Raw genomic sequence first — 24,860 nt, 5'->3', positions numbered from 1 at the left:
GGTCATTTCTACTATTGAGAAACATTTGGTTGGTGCTTTATTTCTGATTACTCCTAAATAGTCTGTCTCTTTCAAAGAATGTGAAGTTAATGTTGTAGAGCTAAATACAAATCAGCCACTTCAATTTCCACATGCATAGTAGCTGTAATTTTTCTCAGTTCTTCTTCCTCTGATACAGCCAGTGATGTTTATTGCAAACAAGTGATGTTCAGGAAAGGCAATCGACTGGAAACCTATGTCCTAGACCCAGCTTTCTAAGTTGCTAATGACTAGAAACTTAGAGAGTTTATAAAGCTCTCTGGTTCTCATTCCCCTTATTTACAAGCACCCTAGTGATGCATTTGTAAAAAATCTGAAAAACCTGAAATTGTGCCCTGAAATCATTTTTTAAAATCCCATGAATCTGTCAGCTCGTTATGGTGAAATTGCCTAGTTAACTTTCGTATTAACATGACTCATCCTACTATATTAACTCTTTTTTTCTGAATGGATGATATATGATATGTAATAGCAAGCTCTTGAATAATAATAAAAAGGAAATGTATTTAGTCTTGGTACTTACTTTATATACATTATTTTAACTTAAGCCTAATAACAGACATATCAGGAAGATATCAATATTTCTTCCATTTAACAAAAGAGAAATCAAAGCTTGAAAAGATTACATAATTTAGCCTAGGACATCCAGTTAACATTGGCAGAGCCAGAATTAGAATCTGGGTCCTAGCCCCTGACCATAACACTGTTCAGCCTTCTTATTTATAGGTAGGTAAAACCCTGAAGGAAAGTTATATGCTTTTTAAATATGATAGAGGGACCAGAAATGCCTCCTTTTACCACAAATATTCACCAGCCAATTTGGCTGGTCCTTTATAGTTTGAACAGGGTTTTCATGTCAGTGAACTCATTTAATTTGCTCTGAGATGTTACAGAACAAACTGGATTCCCTTTTTCTCATCTCCAATGAGAAAGGCAAAGAAAAAAAGAGTGATCTATTTCCTCAGCCTTTAGGGACAGAGCTGAAATGTAGATTGTTCTGCAGTTCAAATTCTGATTGTTCTAAGGTTTTGTTTTGTTTTGTTTTTTAAATCATCCATTCCCCTACTTACCTATGGTGTATTTTTTTTTTTTTTTTGAAATTCACGTTCTTTTATTTATTTATTTATGACTGTGTTGAGTCTTCGTTTCTGTGCGAGGGCTTATCTCCAGTTGCGGCGAGTGGGGACCACTCTTCATCGCGGTGCGCGGGCCTCTCACTGTCGCGGCCTCTCTTGTTGCGGAGCACAGGCTCCAGACGCGCAGGCTCAGCAATTGTGGCTCACGGGCCCAGTTGCTCCGCGGCATGTGGGATCTTCCCAGACCGGGGCTCGAACCCGTGTCCCCTGCACTGGCAGGCAGATTCTCAACCACTGCGCCACCAGGGAAGCCCCCTATGGTGTATTTTTAAATTTTAAGACACCATAGCTTATTTATAATTCACTGACTGCCTAACCCAGAAAGAAAATTGTGGTGATGTTTTAGTGCGAACAAGGAACTATTTGTAAAAAATAGTGATTAGGGTATTGCTAGCTCTCACGGCAGTACCTGAATAATCCTGGTTTTTATAAGTAGATACGTTTTCTTTATCAGATAAAATGATGAATTTGCCAAGGTAGAACTTGTGCAGTGAGAAACAATGAGAATGCTGGCTTCTACTTCCACCACTGGTCAGCGAGTTACTTGGTCTCTAGTCCCTGTAAAGTTTTTGACTAGACGATCTCCAAGATCCTGTCCAACTCCAAAGTTCTTAAATCTTTAGCTTTTTTATTCTTTCATTCTTTAGCAAATGTTTACTGAGCCCCTATTATGAACCTGGCAGTGTTCAAGGCATACATAAATAAACAAAACTGACAACTCCCTGTTCTCGTAGAATTTATGTCATAATGGGGAAACTGCCATTAAACAGCAGGAAATGGGATCAGTGAGTAAGCTGAGTAGTCTTTTTCAAGACTCTGTGACAAAGTAAAGCAGTGTAAGAGGATTGGTGGGGCTGGGTATGGTCAGAGTGAGCCGCTTTAAGGGTGTAAGCTTAGAGCAAACGCTTGAAGGAGGTGAGGCTGTGAGCCATGCAGATACAGGGCCCAGAGTGGGAGAACAGAGAGAAAAAAACAGTGCAAAGACCCAAGTCAGGCGTGTTCGTGGGGTTTAGGGAGCTGGGCAAGGGAGTCTTGTGGCTAGAGCACAGGGAGGGAGGAGAGAGTAAGAAGACACAGAGGAAGGGGAATGGGGAGAGGTTTTGAAAAAACTTTTATACCATTGGAAGGACATTTTTATTACCTTTGTTGTGGGACCCAGTTCTAGAAAGTTGCTATTACTGAGTTCTTAAGTGCCTCATTTGATAGCTTAATATACCTGGTACTTTGATAATTCTTGCCTCTGATCAGGCAAAGGAGCTTGGTCTTAAAGAGGGAGTTGGGAAAAGGAGCTGACATTGGCAAGCTTAGCGGTGTTGTGCCACCTGACTTTTTAAATGTCCAAAATCGGAAATAGAAAGTGTGATGGAAAGAGGGTAGGGAGGAAGGAGAGGGTGAATAAATGTGTTTAGAGGACCAAGTGACCATTTGAATAATTGCTGTAATTGGCATTGAAATGGATGAGGCAATTGTGTTTTTCCAACAGAATAGGCAATTGAGTGAATCAAAGCAAATCAGGAAAATTCCACACTAGCTCTGTCATTCTCTACTGTGTATATTTGGGGTTTTTAAAAATATTCTTTAGATTCATAGACTTTATTTCTTTTAGCAGTTTTAGGTTTACAGAAAAATTGAGCAGAATGCCCAGACGGTTCCTGTATACAGTACCCACTCTCATTACCCCCAGCTCCAAGTTTTCCCTATTATTAACATCTTGCATTACTCTAGTATATTTGTTACAGTCGATGAGCCAAAATTAGCTCTTTGTTATTAACTAAAGTCCATAGTCTACATTAAGGTTCACTCTTCATGCTGTACGTTCCATGGGTTTTCACAAATGTATAATGATGTGTACCCACAGTTTCATACAGAATAGTGTCACTGCCCTAAAATTCCCCTGTGCTCAATCTACTCGTCCTTCCCTACCTCTCCCACACCTCTGGCAACCATTGATCATTTTTTACTGTGTCCACAGTTTTATCTTTTCCAGAAATTCATATAGTTAAAATCATACAGTATGTAGCCCTTATAAATTGGCTTCTTTCACTTAGAGATATGCGTTTATCCATGTCTTTTTTGTGGCTTGATAGCTCACTTCTCTTTTATCACTGAATAAGATTCCAATGTATGGATATACCAAAGTTTAACTATTCATCTGTTGAAAACCCTGTTGGTTGCTTCCAAGTTTTGACAATTATAAATAAAGCTGCGATACACATTAATATGGAGGTTTTTGTGTGGATATACGTTTTCAAATCCTTTGGGTAAATATCAAGGAGTGCAATTGCTGGATCATGTGGTAAGGATGTGTGTAGTTTTGTGAGAAACTGCCAAACTGTGTTCTAGAGTGGTTGTACCAGTTTGCATTTCCACCATCAATGAAAAAGAGTTCCAGTTGCTCCTTGAGAAAATTTGGTATTTTCAGTGATTTGGATTTTAGCCATTCTAATATGTGTTATAATTGTTTTAATTTGTATTTCTCTGATGACGTATGACATTGAACATTTTATCCTATGCCTATTTGCCACCTGTATTGCTTCTTTAGTGAGGTATCTGTTGGACATTTTGTGTATTTTTAAATTGGGTTGTTTGTTTTCTTAATTTTGAGTTTTAAAAGTACTTTATATATTTTGTAATAGTCCTTTATCAGATATGTGTTTTAAGGTATTTTCTCCAATCTCTGGGTCATCTTTTCATACCCATAACAGTGTCTTTCACAGAGCAGAAACTTTTAATTTCATTGAGGTCCAATTACCAATTTTTTCATTCATGGTTCATGATTTTGGTTTTCTATCTAAAAAGTCATTGCAAAACTCAAGATCACCTATAGTTTCTTTTATGTTATCTTCTAGATGTTTTGTAGTTTGCAGTTGACATCTAGGTCTGTGAACCATTTCGAGTTAATTTTGGTGAAACATGGACGCTCTGAATCTAGATTCACTTTTTTGCACATGGATCTAGTTGTTCTAATACCATTTGTTGAAAACACTAACCTTCCTCATTGAATTGCCTTTGTTCCTTTGCCAAAGATCAGTTGACCATATTTATGTGGGTCTGTTCTGGGCTCTATAGTCAGTTCCTTTGATCAATTTGTCTGTTCTTTCACCAATACCACAGTGTCTTTTTTTTTTTTTTTTTTTTTTAATAGTCTTCATTTGGGAGGCAGGAACACAGGTTTTTTGTTTTTTTGTTTTTTTTTTTTGAAATTCACGTTCTTTTATTTATTTATTTATTTATTTATTTATTTATGACTGTGTTGGGTCTTCGTTTCTGTGCGAGGGCTTTCTCTAGTTGCGGCAAGTGGGGACCACTCTTCATCGCGGTGCACGGGCCTCTCACCATCGCGGCCTCTCTTGTTGCGGAGCACAGGCTCCAGTCGCGCAGGCTCAGTAATTGTGGCTCACGGGCCCAGTTGCTCCGCGGCATGTGGGATCTTCCCAGACCAGGGCTCGAACCCGTGTCCCCTGCATTGGCAGGCAGATTCTCAACCACTGCGCCACCAGGGAAGCCCTACCACAGTGTCTTAATTAACGTACCTCTATAGAAAGTCTTGCAGTCAGGTAGTGTCAGTCCTCCGACTTTGTTCTTCTCCTTCAATATTGTGTTGTCTATTCTAAGTATTTTGACTTTCCTTATAAACTTTAGAATGAATTTGTCAATAGCCCTGAAATAACTTGCTGAGATTTTGGCTCGGATTGAATTCAATCTATACATCGAGTAGGGAAGAACTTACATCTGGACAATGTTGAGTCTTCCTCATGGAATATCATCCATTTACTTAGATAGTTTTTTCATCAGTTTTGTAGTGTTCTTCATATAGACCATGTACTTTATTGTTACATTTTTACATTTATATTTCTTTTTTCAGTGCTAATATAAATGGTATTATGTTTTTAATGTCAAATCCAACTGTTCATTGCTGGAATATAAGAAAATAATTGACTTTTGTACATTAACCTTGTATCCTACAACCTTGCTATAATTGCTTATTAGTTTCAGGAGTTTTTTCATTGTTGTTGCATCTTTGAAATTTTCTACATAGACAGTCATGTCACATGCAAGCAAAGGTATTTTTATTTCTTTATAATCAGTATACCTCTTATTTCCTTTTCTTCTCTTATTGCATTATGTCGGTTTTTCAGTACAATGTTTAATAGAAACAGTGAAAGCAGACATTCTTCTTTGTTCCTGATCTGAACAGGAAAGTCTCCAGTTTCTCACCATATACCAGGCAAAAGTGATTTAAAGAACTCCAATTTCAGACACATATTGAAAAAAAAATTTTTAACTTTAAATATATTGAAAAAGAAGCTTATAAGTAAGTTGGATAGCACAAATTAACTACTATGGTAAGACTGTAAGACTGAGCTAAGATTTTTCTGCTGTACGTGAAACAATGCCTGGTACTTAGCCAAAACTCAATAAATGTTTATTAATTGAATGAATGAAATGGTAAATGAATGTGTGATGACAATGAAAAACAGGACTCAGAACATAAAACATCTATGTTCTTCATTAAAAAATAAAAATAAAAACTGGTGACATAAAAATAAGAATGAGATTAGCTATAGGTTCTTTGTAGGATGTTCTTTACCAAGTTGAGGAAGTTCCCCTCTATTCCTAGCTTCTTAAGAGTTGTTATCATGAATGGATGTTAAATTTTGTCATATGATTTTTCTGCATCTATTGATAAAATTATATGATTTTTCTTCTTTAGCTTGCTGATATGATAGATTACATTAATCGATTTTCTAATGTTTACCAACTTAACATACCTGAAATAAATTCTACCTCATGGTTGTGTATAATTCATTTATACATTGTTGGATTCATTTTGCTAATATTTTGTAGAGGATTTTTGCATTTATGTTCATGGAAGATATTGGCCTATAGTTTTCTTTTCTAGTAGTCTCTTTGTCTGCTTTTGGTATTAGGGTAAAGCTGGTCTCATAGAATGAATTTGGAAATGTTTCCTCTGCTTCTATTTTCTGGATACAATTGTAGAGAGTTGATACCATTTCTTCCTTAAAATTTTGGTAGAATTCACCGTCAAACCCATCTGGGCTTATTGCTTTCTCTTTTGGAATGTTTATGAATGATTGATTCAATTTCATTAATAGATAAAGGCCTATTCACATTATCTGTTTTTCTTGTGTGAGTTTTCATAGATGTGCTTTTCAAGGAATTGGTCAATTTCATCTAGATTATCAAATTTGTGGGCATGGAGTTGTTAATAATTAATAACCCTTTATTATTCTTTCAGGGGATCAATGATGATGGCTACTCTTTCATTTCAGATATTTATATTTGTATCTTCTCTCTTTTTTTCCTTAGGTAACCTAGCTAGAAGTTTATCAGTTTTATTGTTCCCTTCCAAGAACCAGTTTAGATTATTGATTTTAGATCTTTCTTACTTTCTACTTTATGAATTTAATTCTATGAAATTTCCCTGTAAACATGGCTTCACTATCCCACAAACTTTGATTAATTATATTTCCATTTTCATTTGGTTTGAAATACTTTTAGTTTTTCTTGTGACTCCTTCTTTAGCCCATGTTTTATTGAGAAGCGTGTTGTATAATCTCAAAGTATTTGGCATTTTTCTTCAGCTATTTTCCTGTTACTTATTTCTAGTTAAACTCCACTGTGATCTGAAAGGATACATTGTATGATTCTATTCTTTTAAATTTGCTATAGTGTGTTTTATGGCCCAGATGTCTTCAATCTTGGTGAGTGTTCCCTATGAGTCTGAGAAGAATGTGTATTCTGCTGTTTCTGGATGACGTAGTCTACCAATGAATTAGATCCAGTTGATTGATGTTATTCAGTTCAACTATGTCCTTACTGATTTAATGCCTCCCGCTCTGTCAGTTACTTATAGAGGGATGTTGAAGTCTTCAACTGTAAGAGTGGCTTCATCTACTTCTCCTTGCAGTTGTACCACTTTTCAAGTTGTACTTTCTCAAGTATTTGATGTTCTGTTGTTGGGTGCATACACATTCGGGATTGTTGTCTTCTTAGAGAATTGACCACTTTCTCATTGTGTAATGCCCTCTTCATCCATAATAGTTTTCTTTCTCTGAGGTCTGTTTTGCCCAAAATTAATATAGCTTTTCCAGCTTTCTGTTCATTAGTATTAGCATGGTATATCTTTCTCCATCCCGTTACTTCTAATCTACCTGTGTCTTTATATTTAACTTAAGTTTCTGATAGACAATACATAGTTGAGTCTTGCTTTTTAATCCACTCTGACAATCTCTGTCTTTTAATTGGTATATTTAGAAAACTGACATTTAAAGTGATTATTGATAGTTGAGTCAATACCTAGCATATCTGTTACTGTTTTACATTTGTTAACTTTGTTCTTTTTGTGTGCACGTGTCTTATACTCTTTTTTGCCTCCTTTGTTTTAAATGAGCATTTTTTATGAGTCCTTTTTTCTCTTCTATTAGCATGTCTTCTTTTTAAACCTTTTTTTGTTGTTTGCCCATGAGTTTGCAACATGCATTTACTAATAATCCAAGTCCACTTTCAAATAACATTATACCACTTCATGAATAGTGCAAGTACACAGTATTCTCAATTCCTCCCTCCCTTCTCATAATGTGCTGCCATACATTTCACTTGCCCAAAAGCTAAAATCACTGAATACATTCTTGTTATTATTATTTTGACTAAACTATTATCTGTTACATCAATTAATAATAAGAAAAGTAAAATATTTTATTTACCTTTATTTATTCCCTCTGTAACACTTTTCTTTTTTTTTATGTAATCTGATTTTCTGACCATATCATTTTCCTTTTCTCTAAGGAACTTCTTTTAACTTTACTTGCAAGGCAGATCTACTAGCAAAAAATTTCCTCAATTTTTATTTGTCTGAGAAAATCTTTCTTTCTCCTTTATTTTGAAGGATAATTTCACTGGATGTGGAATTCCAGGTTGGAGTTTTTCTTTCATCACTCTAAATATTTTGTTTCACTGTCTTCTTGTTGGCATGGTTTCTGAAGAGAAGTCTGATGTAATTCTTATCCTTGCTGCTCTATAAGTTGTTTTCTCCCTCTGGCTTCTTTCATTAGATAGATTTTCTCTAACCTTTGATTCTCTGCAGTTTGAATATCATGTGCCTCAGTGTAGATAAATTCTAGTGCTGGTATTTATCGTGTTGATGTTCTCAGATCTTCCAGGACCCGTGGTTTGTTGTCTATCATTAAGTTTGGGAAAATATCATTTATTATCACTTTAAATATTTTTTTCTGTTCTTTCTTTCTTCTCCTACTGGTATTCACATTATGCATGTTATACCTTTTATAACCATTCAACAATTCTTGGATAGCCTGTTCCATTCTTTTGTTTGTTTGTTTTTTGCATTTCAGATTTGGAATTGTCTATTGATGTATTTTCAAGCTCACTGATTCTTTCCTCTGCTGTGTCCAGTCTGTTGATGAGCCTATCAGAAGCATGCTTCATTTCTGTTAGAGTGTTGTTGTTGTTTTTTAATTTCTAGCATTTCCTTTTGATTCTTTCTTAGAGTTTCCAGTTCTCTGCTTACATTGTCCATCTGTTCTTCCATGTTGTCCACTTTCTCCATTAGAGCCCTTAGCTTATTAATCATGCTTGTATTAAATTTCCTGTCTGATAATTTCAACATCTCCACCATACCTAAATCTGGTTCTGATGCTTAGTCTGTGCCTTGACAGCCTGACATGATGTACTGGGTAAAAATTAGGCCTTTAGTATGAGGTTTTATGTTCATCTGGCTAGAGGTTAAGCTGTGTTTGCTGTTTGCTCTAACCGTAGGATCGGGGCTCTAATTTTCCCTCTTGTCCTTGTTTTTGTCTCCTCTGCTGTCTTTGGGTTTCCAGAGAGATTTCTTCCTAAATAAGGTCTACAATGTACTGTTCTTTAAGTTGAATCCCCCTATTATTACATAGAAGCCCTACGTATATGTTGGTAAGTTGTGGGGTGAGAGAAAGCTCTCTATAGGGCTACGATTAGGTCTCAGTCTTTTAGTGAGTCCTTTACTACCCCTGGGTTTTATTCTTTATAATTTCCCCTCAGATTTTTGCTTTTTTCACTCCTTAGGTAATACAGGAAGACTAGAGGGAGCTGAATTGGTAATTTCCCCCTGCATGGAAAACTACCAGGGACTGGAGTTGGGTATTTTCTTTTCCCCAATTCAGTTAGGCTCCGATGAACCTAGTCAGTTAAGCTCTTTTTAAATAATTTGTCTTGAGGATAAGCCTTGCTGAGAAGAACAGAATGCTCTAAGTATATTTCTGGGTATATTTTCCCCTCCTCCTGCCAAAAAATTGAGGGAAATTTTTCTGTGATTTTTCCCTGTGAGGACCTGATAGGACTCCTGGAGGTCTAACTCACAAAAGTTTGGAGATCCTCCCCACTGCCCCCTGCCACCCAAGATTTTTTAACTTTCAAACTTGTCCACAGTGAGTCTCCAGCAATTCATCAACTACAGTTTAGGCTTTTTGACCTCATTACTGGTCCCCACAGGGGTTTCTGTCCCTTGGTTTCTGCTTTAGTAAGTTGTGATCTCAGCATCTACCTGTCTCTCCCTCCAATTTTGGAGGCAGCAGTTATGATTGCTCTGTGACCTCAATTCACTGAAGAATTTAAGAAGAGTTGTTGATTTTCAGTTTATTCAGCTTTTCTCTTGTCGTGAGGACTAGAGTAACAATTTCCAAGCTCCTTACATGGCTGTCCTGGAGACTAGAGGTCTGTGCTGTACACATGTAATGAGTTGTTTAACCTCTCTCTACATTTCTAACCCCAGATCTGTAAAGGGAAGTTAATAGTCTTACCCTACATCTACACATGTGGTAGTGTTCATATAACATAACATATGTGGATGTTCTAAATTTTATTAATATGGGCAATATTATTGTTATTTCTATCCTTTATTAAATGAATGTAAAGCCTATAACCTCCCTTTTGAGGGAAATTTCCCTTTTCATTACTTTTGATTATTTTCTTTCCTCTCATATAAAATTTGAGTGTTTTCAAATGAAACCATGAGAAATTGTGCACTGCTAAGGATTAAGCACAGTTCAGTTCATTGCTTTGGCCTATCAGTAGTGATTAAAGAGCAGACACTTAGCAGAACAGCTGAGAGTAACTGAGGGCCAAGTAAAGCCAAGGTTTCCTCTCACTGATGCATTTTACACCCTAACTTTAGTGAGCTAAGTATGTGATGAAATGGATAAATGTTTCTGTTATCCAAAAGTGTCCATTCAGAGTCTCTAAATCAGCACTGGGACCTGCCTTCAATGTTTCAGGAACCTGGAGACTGACTAGTTGAAGGAGAGGAACTTTAGGAAAAGCTACTGGTCGAGTTCTTTTAATTATTTACCTGGACAACCTAGACACATGGATATTGTTGAGGAAGCTGGTCTCTAAGAGCCATACTCTTCTGGAATTTAATCATCGTCTCCCATATTTTCTATTACCTGTTGCTGAGTGTTTTCCTCCAGAGGAATGTTCATTCTAAATAAATGCTGAGGAGTTGCTTCTCAAATCCTTGACATAAATTTAACTGGTTAATATTATAATAGTTGTATTTAAATGGTATAATATTATTTTATTCTGACTATGTTTTTGATTTAGCAAGTTCTCTTTAAGTTTTTCCTACCCTACATTATAAGCTTGGATTATAATATCACCTTTGAATATAATATAAACTTGATTATAATATCAATATATAAACTTCATTATATCTTTATATATTCTTTGAATACATTTTGCTTTTATAATAAAAATCAGGGTAACAATGGTTGTTTTAAGTATATAATGTTAACAATTATTATATTAATGGTGAGTGTTCAACCAAAATGTAGACTATCAAAATAGATGTAACCAGATTATTTATCTAGCAGTTGATTTTTAGAAAGCTATTTCAAATAATGTTATTATTGCAACATGAATTGCTTTTCAGTAAAATCTGTGTAATAAAGTACAAAATTAGAAACAAACGAACTTAGAATTAATTAGTTTTGAAGATATTAGCCACTTTAATTTTTCAAAGTGATAGTTGTTTAAAAGTTTTTTAAAATAAATACTTTGCTAAGCATTATCATACACATACACACAAAAAAAATCTCAGGGGACAGTGAGTATTATTTCTGTTGAAAGGCAAAAAATACATACCATAATTTTAATCTTTAGTGGGTGTCCCATTGGCCATAAATAAAGTCCAGCATTAAAAGGAGTCCATAAATGAATCTTCTAGTTTTTCCATTGGCCATTGTGGCTACAAAAATCACTTTACATCACATGCAGTTGTTCAATTTAATACACTGATGGTTCCATAAATATATATTACTATTGAAACAACTAATGAACTTGTCAAAAAGTTTTGTTGAAATTAAGTAGTGAGTTAGTAAACTCGACCATAATTAATTTGGACTGTAGTAGGATGAAATAATGGGATAAAAATAGGTTGACATATATTGGAGAGTTAATGCTCATGATGAGAGGGTACAAGAGAGGTGGCCAGGAGATGTCATGGTGGGGTTTTGAGAAGTAGAGTAAAAGGAGAATGGAAGGAAAGGGAATTTGTCAAGAGCATGTAGGATCGATTGAAGATTAAAAAGACTGAAAGCAGAGAATAAAATGAAGTGTTAAAACAATGAAAATGATACATTAATAAATAAAACACACGTATGCTAGAGTTTTGGATAAAACCAGAAAAGGTTGTGTTATATTTTCATGAAATTTGGTTTTCTGAAATGATTTTCCCAGATAAAGAGTTATAAAATAAGTAAAATAAAGCTATTTCTTTTTAAATCTCTGTGATGTAATCCAGGATTTATGCAAAAGGAGGGCTCAATTTAGTTTGATTTTGTAGAGTTGTCCTGTTATCAAGGTCAGTCAGAAGCTTCATACATATTTATTTTTAACTTTTAAAAAATGGGGAAGATTTGTATGAATTTGAAAACTAAGTATTCACTAAATCTTGGAACTGAAGACTCTTTGGAGTGAGTGTTTGCTTATGTGTGAGACGGGAAACAGTCAACTGACCCAAATTCCTTTCATACTGAATCTTAGCTTATTTTATTTTTCAAGAAATCAAATATGAAAGGTAATTTTTACTTAAGAACTGTCTGCTTTTCCAAAATGTTGGTGTTAAAGTCTCACTTTTCAGGTTTCCAAGCTTCAGGCAAGTTTTTCTTTTTCTTTTTCTTTTTTTTTTTTTTTCAGTCTGTCATCTTGATTTATTTTTGCTATTATGTTTAATGTCCATTAAGAGTTGGATTTCTGACTTGACCTTAGACTTTTTGTAGTGGTGCACATTGGCAATATGCTTAATTTCTGGTCTGAATTATTTGGTGGTTTTTGGTAAGACTCCTAGAATGTCAATATAATATCATGTGTAACAGAATGAGTGATATTGTCCTCTCCTTCTAATAGTATAAATTTTGCATAGATTTTTATAGGATAAATTATCTGTAGATAAATTTTGACACTAAGAAAAAAGTGAGGAAGTAAGATTTTTCAGTAAAGGGAAATGTCATTGAAGAAAAAGAATATTGCAATAGAAGAAAATTACCATCCATGAGTTTTCTTTACTCTGAGTCTTATTTTTCCCATGTAAAAGAAAGGATTGTATAAGTGATTGCTGAAGTACCTTAAAACTACATTATATATGTATAATATATATGTATATATTATACATATGTATAGCAACTAAGGAAATGGTAGTCATAAAATTTTGGTGCAAAAAAATGTAGGGAAGTATCTTTTCAACTTTATTTTTTGTTGTTTAAATAGATTTTTTTTGAAGAGCACTAGGAAATGTCTGTTTTTGTTTTGTTCTGAATTGTTTAAAAAAAGATCAGAACTTGTCATGGTGGTTGGTTTCAAAACAAGCTCTCTTTCTATTTCTCTTCCTTTTGAATCTGTTAGTCCTTATACTTTAAAAAGTCCTGAATATTGACGTTAGTTAATTCACGTAGATTTTTTCTGTCTGTCAAAATGTTAAATATTTTCCACAGATTGGTTTCTGAAATGACTTGTTTACTCTCATATTCATTTACTATGAGGATTTTCTACAGTAACACACCTTAGTCGAGATGGATGAAGTTTTTTTAAGTGGTGAAAAATTCTAGTTGTACACCTCCACCAGCTTTTTAGATACTTGAGATAGTTACAGTTTGGGGCCATGTCTAATTTGGTACACAGAAATTGATATGTCAAAACTAAACAAAGGTCTAAGTCACCAAAGGAAATATAACATCCATAGTCTCACTTTATAACCACAGCTTGCCTGAGTATAAGCTGGATCTTGCCCACTATGTTACAGAACAGATTGTACATCAAGGATGATTAAAAGTATTATTGAGCTGTTGCATTGCTAGATTCCATTCTTTCATCAACAACCTGGATGCCCATACGCCTCTAACATCCAAACAATGAAGAGTTGATTTTTCTCTGTTTGTTTCTTTTTCTTCCCCATTTTTAGGTGTATACTGTAGAGGAATCTGGACTAAACATCCTGGTGTGGTCAGTGATTGGCAGTAAAAGAACCGGTTGGATGTATGGACATATACCTCTCTCCAGTAACAGTCCATTTAAGGTGGCATTTGAAGCTGATCTGAGCGGAAAAGAGAACATCTTTATTGCCCTTGATGACATCTCCTTTACCCCAGAATGTATATTTGGAGGTAAGCCATCCCTTCAGAAAATGGGATGTGCAAGGATTGTTTTAAATATCTGAATATAGAAGAATGGGGAATTTCTGAGGCATTGCATTTCTTTTCACGTCCAGTCCTACTCATACATTGTAGAAAGAACAGTATATACTGTAGGAGGTAAAGTTTTTCTCCCCATGAAACTTTATCATGAAATTTTCATATCCTCTAGGCAACAAAATAGCTTTGACTAAAATTCTTTAAGAAACCCAGAGAAAATTTAGTTCCATCAATATAGCTTTATTGTCTACTTTCTTTATTTCCAAAGGTTCACAGCAACTGCACGAGGTAAAGATTCCTCTGTTCACCTGTCATCTTCCAGACTGTCTTTTCCATCCATATTAGCTTTTCCCTTTCCCTGGGCCATTCCCCTTCTGTTTCTACACTACAATCTAGAACTCTTATTCTATTGCATAAAGAAAAAAAAAAATCTTGTCAGTAACTCCTTTTCTTAGAAATCATCCCCTTACCTGAAATCTGAATTTCTAATGTTTAAGATGCTTCCACTTAAGTGGCTATTTGTTCTCTTATAAATTCTTCACGTTATCAACATTAGAGAGTAGGGTCATTGCCTTTCAGACTACTCCATGCCTCTTTCAAAATTCTGTTCTTACAGGCTTTATCCAAAATTATCTTCTCTTTTAAAGCCACACATCTGGGTTCTTCTTTTTCTCATGGTTTTCCACTGGATTCTAAATCCTGGGCAATCTCAACCTCCAGGTGAATCAAACTGTGTGAAACATTGACCTCTTAAATTCTAGTCACTTTCATAAATATTTTTCCTCATTAACCAACTCCCGTAGTTATATTATGAACTTTATCATCCCCTCTGAAAATTTAGGGTTGAAAAATATAATCTAATTATTATGTCTTCTACTTTTTGATTACTCCTCCTAAACCTGTTTTCCAACGTAAGTAATAAGAAAAAATACAACTCTAGATTTGCAATGTTTCCTGTTTTTTTCCATAAAACGACCTCTTTATACTTTTCCCCTAATGGTCTCAGATTTAATGATCTAACACCTCAATTCCATTCTTAATCAAGCACTTTGAATTCTGTCCTATTTTTTTTCATTTTAACATAAATTTGGGTCCTAATTATGTGCCAGGAACTCTGCTAAATACTTTGCAAGTATTAACACATTTATTTATCAGACCATTCCTGTAGAATAGATACAAGTATCTAGCTCATGTTCTGTCATAATGGGTTTATCAGTCTTTGAAATTGACTTACAGTAGCCGTAGCCATTTGCATTTTCCAAACTGCTACTGGTCATACTCATTGGGACCACTAAAAATTTCAACTTATCACATTAGCTGGACTCTCAACAGTCCTAGATGCACGTTTAGGACCATTGTCTGGCACTACTTTTCTACAACAATCCTCAAATCCTCATCTCTTCCTTGAACTTTCTTCACTCTGCCAATGTTCTTATATCCTTTGAACAGAAAATAGAGCCCATTTATAATGAACTTCCTTAGTTTTCTCTTTCTCTCCTCCAAATGTGCCTGTATCTGCAACCAAATTATTTTTGTCACCATTCGTCTCAGGAAAAAACCCTTGAAAAATCCTGCTGAGAAATCTGCTGATAGCCTTATGGAGGTTCTTTTGTATGTGGCAAGTTACTTTGCTCTTGCTGCTTTCAAAATTCTTTCTTTTCTTTGACTCTTAATGATTTAATTATAATGTGTATCTGGGTAGACTTCTTTGAGTTGATCCTGTTTGGGCACTTTTGAGCTTCATGAGTTTGGATTTCTATATCCTTTCCAAGATTTAGGACGTTTTGGGCCATTATTTCTCTAGGTAAACTTTCTGCCCTTTTCTCTTTCTCTCTTGTTCTCTGGAAATCACATGATGCAGGATTCAAGCCAGGTCACTAGGCTGCCTCGGGGACCGTAGTCAGATTGAAGCCAGCAGGCCTGTTACTGGGAGCACACACTGTGCTCCTCCTGGTTCCTGAGTGAGCAGGAACTGAACCGTGGCAGAACAGGGTTGGACCTGAGTCACAGGACAGCTCCAGGGTCCACAGCCAGGACTGACGTCAGCGGGCCTGCTTCCAGGGGCACAAATGTGTGTAGGCAAGACTAACTCCTGGAATGCAGTAGAGCAGGGCTGGAACTGGGTCATAGGACTGCTGCAGGATCTGCAGTCAAGTCCACGGTCAGCCGGCCTCTTAATGGGGCACAGACAGGCATGGTTCCTCCCACACCTCTTGGCAGGTTGGGCTGGTTGTAGAACTGTGGCCAAGCATGGCTGTAGCTGAGTCCACTGGGAAATGGGGCTACTTTTGGTCTGTATCCAGGACCACTTTCAGTGAACCTGCCACCAGAGCATGGGCCTCCCTTCTCAAAGCAGCTCTCCTTGGTCTTGGGCTTCACCAGAGTTTCACAACTCCTGCCAGGATCCTAAAGCTCCCACGAAGGCACTTTTGTCCATGGATGACTGCTAGTTTGTTATTTGGGGTTGGAGGGATATGAGCTAGGGACCTCCTATTCTACCATCTTTCTGATGTCACTCTCCTCACATGGAATTTTTAAAGGTTTTTTAAGAAGAAAAAAATAGCAATTATATATTTATGCCTCAGAAACGTTTGGTTAAAATGGTCTTTTAAGTGTTAGCACTTAGCAGGGAAAACTTCATTTCCTAGTAATGCTGTATAAAGGAAGCATTATTATCACATAAAATTTAAAACTGATCAAATTTCAATGAAGTTCCCTCCAAATATTCTATTTTTATTGAATGAAAATGCCCAGGATGGAACACAGTTTTCCAATGGAATATAGTTGTAAAAAAATGTTAAAATTCAGATGGTACAGGGCCTTCTACAATGAATATTTGTTGAACAAAGCAAGAGAAAGATTAGATAAATGTTTCCAGTATTCATCTATGTGTGTCCTTCTTCATTCAGCTCTCAGAGAATGTGAAAAATACTCTACCATCAAAACTATTGAATACTTGCTGCTTCCATCTTTCCTTAATTAGCTCAGTTTCGATTCAAATGAACTAAGCAAGCTAAATTGACTTAGATAATATTCTCCAAATCTATAATAAGACATCCAGATTTTTATATTTAGCATATTACATTTTCTGATGTCCAGATTAACATCCTAAGATTAAAAACAGCATCCTAAGATTAAAAACTCTCAACTTCATTTCAACCTCATATTAGGTTTTTTGGTTGTTTTGACCATTCTCCCCACACATCCCCAATAACATACACTCTCCCATAATATGAAGGGATGTAGAACTACAGCATTTGTCGCCATAAGTTACCTGTAGTTTTCTTTCCATTTAGAAGATTGCCCTATAATGGCGACCCCTCCCCTACCCCACAGATCTTTAGTTTCTGCGTTATTACTTCTCTATCCTTCCTTTAATTACTTCAGGTTTCCCAGGGAAACATTTTCTAAATGGAGACATCCTTGATGCAATAAAGCATCTCCAGCAATTCTGAGTCAGCAGAGAAATGCATTTATTTGCATAGAGTCTGGTTTTTTTAACCATGTGAGTTTCCAAGGGTGGAAGGTGTTTTCTATTTTTGTTCTATAAGTTGAAACAAGAAGGAACACGTTTTTCTCCCTGGTGAAGAAACATTTTACAGGGCTGGTAGGACATTGCTGCCTTTAAAACTATACAAGACATTGTACAGTATTTGAAGTAAGAGTGAGTGAGGAAATGTAGCATACTTGAAGATATGGTGCATATCTACAGAATTTTTTTCAGGAGTCTAATAAGGGGGCAAATACCAGTAGACACAGCTGGAAGGGGAATGATAGGTAGGAAGCAGATTATTTCGGTGTTCTGGGTTGAATAGTGTCCTCCTCCAAATCCATGGCCTTCCCAGGTCCTCAAAATGTGAGCTTATTTGGATGTAAGGTCTTTGCAGATGTAATTAAGATGCGAGTTAAGATGAGGTCATACTGGAGTAGGGTTGGCCCTTAATATAATATGACTGGTGTCATTCTAAGGAGAGGAGAAGGGACACAGCAACAGACACACAGGAAGAACATCATGTGATGAAGGAGGCAGAGATTGAAGTGATGCATCTCTGAGTAAAGGCATGACAAGGATGGCCAGGAAAACCAGAAGCTAAGAGAAAGGAATGGACTGGGTTCTCCCCTAGAGCCTTCAGAGATAGTGTGTCTCTGTCAGCACCTTGAATTTCAGACTTCTGGCCTATGCAACTGTGAGAGAATAAATGTCTATCATTTTAAGCCATCCAGTTTGTGGTACTTTTTTATGGCAGCCCTAGGAAACTAATACAACTGGGAACACTGATGTCTACTTTATAACCAAGAACTGGGTTCAAATTGTCATTAAAACACTTACTAGCCATTTGACCCCATTTTTCTTATCCATGAAATAATTATCAAGATTTAGGAAATGTGCCTTTCCTGAAAAGAGTTGCAGTAACTATTTTTTTTTTATTTTTATTGGAGTGTAGTTGATTAACAGTGTTGTGTTAGCTTCAGGTGTACAGCAAAGTGAATCAGTTATACGTATACATATATCCACTCTTCTTTTTTTAGATTCTCTTCCCACACAGACCATTATAGAGTATTGAGTAGAGTTCCCTGTGCTATACAGCAGGTTCTTATTCGTTATCTATTTTATATATAGTAGTGTGTATATGTCAATCCCAATCTCCCAATTTATCCCTCCCCCCACTTATCCCCTGGTAACCATAAGTTTGTTTTCTACATCCATGACTTTACTTCTGTTTTGTGAAGCATTAACTACTTCAGTCAAAAAAAACCTAAGAATAATTCTGCAACATATTGTCTTCTACTAATTAACATTCCTAATTGAAATGTACTGAGTCTGATGCTCCATTATTTAAATACACAGTAAATAACAAGGGACGCCGCTATGGATTTTAAATCTAAGAAAACTCCAGTTTTAGGAATTAACTTTATGAACAAACTTTCCAACTAGATTTTTTTGTTAAATTGAAAGAAAATGATCTTCAGGAAGTGAATGCAATTCCAAAGAAAAGAAATATTATCCTAGGGCATCCTTTTTTAAATTGACTTGGTAAATATAAAATGACAGCAACTAGCAAGGTGCCAAACTAATAATGAAATTCATAAGACATTCAAGGGGAATAAGCAGCCACAAGTTCTCCTTGTTTATATTATCACTGCTAAACGACAGTGGTTGTCACATCATTCTGGAATAGAGATTTTCATTCTTGTTTCACATCTCTGAATTTGAGCAGCAAGTATTATTCTGGAGCATTTCCAGGACAGATATATTCTCTTGAATGCAAATTATTTAAAGATGGAGACATTTGTCTGTTTTCATCATCTTCATCATTTATATCATCTTCAGTGATGTATTCTGCATGCCTAGAAGAGTCCTGTTATATAGGAGATACTCAATAAACATGTCCTATGAATAAAGAAATATGTCAAATGAGTAGATGAATAAGTAAAAGTCATCAACTGAATTTATCAACATATGGTACCTCCTTTCACTACCACCAATGAACTCTGCCTCCAGTCTTATTTTCAAACCCTTGTTTGGGAGGTAAGAGAGACAGAGACAGAGACAAAGAGAGACACAGAGAGAATCCAGTAGATTCTGTGTGGCTATATTGAGTGATAGAAAGATGACAACTATACTAAAAATTTGGAGACATGAGTCTAAATCATGACTGTATCACTAAATACTGGTATAATTTTAAGAAACTAATTTAAACTCCTTAGACCATGTTTTGTCATCAGGGAAATGATATAGACAATCTCTTAAGTCCCTTTCAGGTCTACCATCTTATGATCACATGGGACTTGGTTTGTAAAAGAGGATCAGGAAGGCAGAAGGAAGGCATAGAGAATGACCTAGAAAAGAAGAGAGTCCAGAGAGAATGAGGAGGGAGTTCAAAGGGATCTAGGGTTATGGCAGAAATGTCATTGCAGGAAGACACAGAAGACTTCTTGCTGCTTGCTGTATTTGTGAACTTGAGTAAGTCTGCCCTTCATTTAGTCAAAGTTGAGAATCTACTGTGTGCTGCCCTGGATTTAGATTGGAAGGACATATGTGCCTATAATATTATCGCCAGCTCTCCAGGAATTTACAAACTAAGGACATATTGGGATAAAGATGCATACGTGGAAGCTTAAAATATTATAAGTGCATTTGAAACTCTCCAGCTCTAAAACTATAGTTCTAAGATGATTTCATTTGACTTGAAGGCAGCATCAAGTATATGGAAGTAACTTATTGAGCCATCAATGAATATATAGATTTTTTAAAAAATAAATTTATTTATTTTTGGCTGTGTTGGGTCTTTGTTGCTGTGCGCGGGCTTTCCCTGGTTGCGGTGAGCGGGGGCTACTCTTCATTGCGGTGTTCGGGCTTCTCATTGCGGTGGCTTCTCTTGTTGCGGAGCATGGGCTCTAGGTGCGCAGGCTTCAGTAGTTGTGGCGCACGGGCTGTAGAGCGCAGGCTCAGTAGTTGTGACACACAGGCTTAGTTGCTTCATGGCACGTGGGATATTCCCGGACCAGGGCTCGAACCCGTGTCCCCTGCATTGGCAGACGGATTCTTAACCACTGCGCCACCAGGGAAGCCCCATCAATGAATATTCATGAGAAATATTCAGTGGTGTGTTGGTAGACTAGCTCTCAAGGGGGAAAAAAATCCCTGATGTGTAGCATTTCCCTATTTCCTTGGTTAAATACCCCAGCATAGTTAATTTCAGGTTGCCAGTATGACCTCACTGAAGGTGTATTTGAGAAGAAAAGCACACAGTCAGCTTTGGTGAAGCAGTACAACAGGCTGCCATACACACACGTCAGAGGAAGGAGCCTCAGGGTTAATGATGCTCCCTTTCTCCCAGCTGGACAGAGGAGTGAAAACTATGGCTGTGGTCCAGGGCAAAGAATGAGCACATTTACTTCTCATAATGGATGAAGAGTTTGCTAATGAAAACATCTCATAATAAGGATATTTGTACCATTTGTATGAGTTGATTTTTTTTAAAAAGGCTCAAAAACCTCTTGGTTATGAACCATAAAGTGATGTCATCAATTTTTTAGTGCCTTTATCTTTTTCTCAATATCCACTTTGAAACCAGAGATTCTGCCTTCTTTTTTCCCCCTCAGTTCCATTTTACAGCTCAAACTCTACTTCAAGGCCTTCTTATTACTCATCAGAATCCCTGTTACGGCTGCATAACTGATTTATCTAATTTACACACACACAGAACTACCGACTTAATCTCCTAGCCCCTACTATAGTGTAAGTTCCAGAATAGTAGACCTTGCATTTTTCTTATTCACCACGATAACAAAAAGAATTTTTTATTGCAAGCAACAGAACCTGACTCGGGCTAACTTAAAGGCAGAAAATAAGTTTATTGAAAGAATATTGGATTGTTCCAAAAATTAAATGTAAAACTAAGAATCTAAGACAGAAGAATAAGTGGAAAGTGAGTAAGACTGAGTAAACCAGAGGTTGAAACTACCTAAGTCCACTGCCTATGAATACTTCCTTCAGAGCTAGGCTATCTACTTTCCTGCCACCATTATGAGTAATCTCTAATTATCCCTTTGTCACTCCCTCAAAATTAAAGGAGCTGGTTGGAAGCATACTGTTGACCAAGCCCAAATCATATGTCTACAGTTCAGAGTCTTGTAAGTTACACTTTCATTTCTAATTTCCACATCAGCCACCTCTGGCTGATGACCATTCCTCTTCTTTTTTAAAAAATCATAATCAAGCTTGAATATTCTGCAACCATTTGGACCAATTTACAAAGCTGACCAGAAACAATAAATTTTCTATCTATACTCCAATGGTGAGAGATGAAATAAAAATGAGACTAATCAAAATACATAAATTCATACAAGTTATAAAGAAGAAAAATGCTTAGAGGCTCTCAATTGCCTACTGAATATGTTTCTTATCCTTTGTCGCAGCTCCTGTCTTATCTCTCTGATTCTAGTTATGAAATGATCCCTTAAAATAGGACCTCTTGCCTTTCTCTAGTCATGTCCCATGTTCTGTCCTCTCATCTCATTGACTTTAATCTTACTGCTCTCAGGCTGGAGATGCCCTGCCCTTTATCTCCTCTTGTGTAAATCCTTTTTCACTTTCAAGGGCAGAGCAAAAGCCACCTTCTTCATGAGTTTATCCTTAATATTCCCAGCAGGAAACCAAACTCTGTTCCAGATTGTTAAGGCCTTAAGTTTGCAGCTCTCCTGTAATATATCTTACATGGTATTTTGTGATATGTGTAGCTTGTTTTCTGTCATTTTCAGTTCCTCTCCATTGAAAAATCTCCATTGTCATTATCTTGTCTTTTAAAGAAAGTTTTAGTGAGTATGAGTATCTTTAACTTTAGGTTGATTGATAAAAATATAAATTTGAAATAAGTGTATGATATAGAGTAGATATCCATTTTATATCGGAAGAGATATTATAGCACTGTAGATAAATGATTTAGAACATGGTTTTAACGCATGGGTCATTTTTATAATTTTGATTCAGTTAGTGATTCATGGGCCTAATTTTTAAACAAATAGTGATGAACGTACAAAAAGCTGAATGAAAATGATTATCAGTCAATCCTGATTCGCTTATCGGCTTATAGAATATTATTAGGTTTTAAATCTATTACTGCGGGTTGTGAAGTCCTCCCAGTTTGTCAAATGATGGGATAATTCCCCTTTATTCCTGGAAGGGACATTAGATTAGAAGGAAAAAACACAAGAACTGGAAAATGGCATTAAAAGCTAATACCAAGCAGGCTTATGGGAGTAAGATCTGGATTCCCTCTTAACTACATTTGGTGGAGCTTGTCTGTTATACTGTGAGGTGGTTCTTATTGGGTTTCCTGCTGATCTTCAGGCTGGAAGGAATTTTATTGAATTGGGGGAAGAAATCTAAATGACAACCATGGAAAAATCAGCCCCAGTAGGAACCATACTCCATTAGCCTGGGTTTGACAAGTTCCTCATATTGAATGTGAAGATAAACCACAGTTCACTGTCCCAACACTGTCTTAAAGGTGAATGCTTTTATATGAACAATGATGTTTACCACATAATCATATATATTTATGTATCCATAGTATATAAATATATATGTATATTTAAAATAAAATATGATATGGTGAGTTAGTCATTTCTCTACCGTATAGTCATTTTTGAAAATTATCATAACCTTTGCTGACTCTTTTCTTTTTACTTGGAAATATTCAGCAGGCCAGTGTTTTACCAGACCAAGTGTGTCTGAGGGATTCTGGGAGGTTTTCAATAGCCAAGGTCAATCTGGGCCTGTTTTGTTCTCTTGGGCTATTAAAGTCTACTTCTATTATGGGTTTCCTGATTCCCTGGAACACATATGTTGTTATCTGGAAAACATTCAGACTTTATGAAAACAAGCTTGTTTGTTTGTTGCCTAAGATATAAAATAAGAAAGTGACACTGCTTCACTAAAAAAATCTGTTTTAAGAAAAGTTTTTTTTTTTTCATTGAAAACAAGTGACTTCAACAGAATGACCAGTTTTTCTGATAGCATCTTATTGGCATATGAGAACATTTTACCCAGAAAAGACCAGTTACTCTTTGTGGAAATAGTTGGAAATGAGAAAATAGAAAACAAAAAACAAGTTTCTTGGCTTAACAAAGAGTAAATAAATAGGTTTATATGTATGAGTTATCATTTTCACTAATATAAACCTGGTCAAAATAGAAAGCATGAGTTTAGAGAAATAACCAGTTTTTGATAAAAAGGGGTCTAAAGGAATGACAGGCCCATGGTTGGTCTTCTCTGCCCAATGGAGCAGATGATTGATCAATTAAGAGGTCATTTCAAGTGCTAAAATATCCAGATCTTGCATTTTGCCCTTTCTGCTCTTTCTGATTACAATGTAATTAAGGTAATGTTAGTTGGGTATGCCTCATGTAGGGTTTCATATGGGGCAAGATAACCCAACACACATTAGTCATTTTTTTATCTTCTCAATAAATCAATTTTTATTATTAAGCAATGAACGAACTACTATTTCTAGTAGTTATTTTTGACTTCAAGTGTATTTTTCTTTTTTTCAATTTTTATTGGAGTATAGTTGATTTACAGTATTGTGTTAGTTTCAGCTATACAGCTGTACATTTTATATTATTTTATTAGAAAGGCAGAAATTAGTCTTAAAATTATGTGGTTTTAAAAGTAAAACTAATTCAATCATGTAGAACACTCCAAACTTTAGGTAAAGCTACTTATTCATATTCCTCAGAAGTTAATATTAAGTTAAACATAGTTGTATGTATTTGTCTTTGTGTTTAGTGCCAATGCCCTGTTAACTGAAAGTTATGAGGTATCACAGCCACTTTCTCTAGCTTCTCTTTCATCGAGGCAGTCGAGACAATACAGCTGGGAGATCTCTGAGAGACCACCATGTCTAACTCCTGAGTGACCTTCTCTACTGCCCACCTCGATATCTCCATCTCAGTACCTGCCTCTCTCTCCTTTGACCTGCCTGAGACATGTAAAACAGGTGTCCCCAAAGTGTACTTGAAATTCGGCAATATTCCCTCACAGACAGATTGCCTAAGACTCTTAGATTTCCTTCAATTGTGTATATTTGTGGTGTGTGATGAAGAGGCAGCTTCCCACTCTCCATCTCAAGCCTTCTACACTGAGACAAAGATGTAATCATAGGCGCCAAAACACCCACTCATGATATCTGTAAGTGAAAACCTTCCCACTCACAGGAATGACAACAGCATTCTCCTTCCTGCCCCATCCCAGCCGGCAAAGAGTACAATACAGTCATAATTGAAATAGTCATGATTTCCTCTGCAATTTTAGGCTTTGTTGGGAGAATATAGGTGAGGCTGAGTCAGGAGTTTGGTCATTGAATAACCACAGGACAGTGGACCTTAGTCTGGTAAGGACAGCGCACTTCACCCTGTGAGGCATTGGGGAACCAGTTTTGAACAGGATTCTTCCTTGGGGAAATGTATTTTGGAAGCA

At 36.1% G+C, this 24,860-nt stretch overlaps 1 protein-coding gene across 1 annotated transcript in view; it reads left to right on the top strand.

The window, feature by feature from the left end:
* The window catches only part of MALRD1 (MAM and LDL receptor class A domain containing 1), a 608,926-nt gene that overhangs the window by 473,689 nt on the left and 110,377 nt on the right, over window positions 1-24,860 (top strand). Inside the window, exon 34 of the mRNA XM_057542012.1 lies at window positions 13,648-13,849. Within this exon, the coding sequence (XP_057397995.1) occupies window positions 13,648-13,849 (202 nt within the window). The remainder of the gene's footprint in view (window positions 1-13,647; window positions 13,850-24,860) is intronic.

Source organism: Balaenoptera acutorostrata, chromosome 3 (assembly GCF_949987535.1).
Source record: "Balaenoptera acutorostrata chromosome 3, mBalAcu1.1, whole genome shotgun sequence".
Taxonomy (NCBI): Eukaryota; Metazoa; Chordata; class Mammalia; order Artiodactyla; family Balaenopteridae; genus Balaenoptera; species Balaenoptera acutorostrata.
This window is presented reverse-complemented; position numbering and strand designations above follow the sequence as displayed.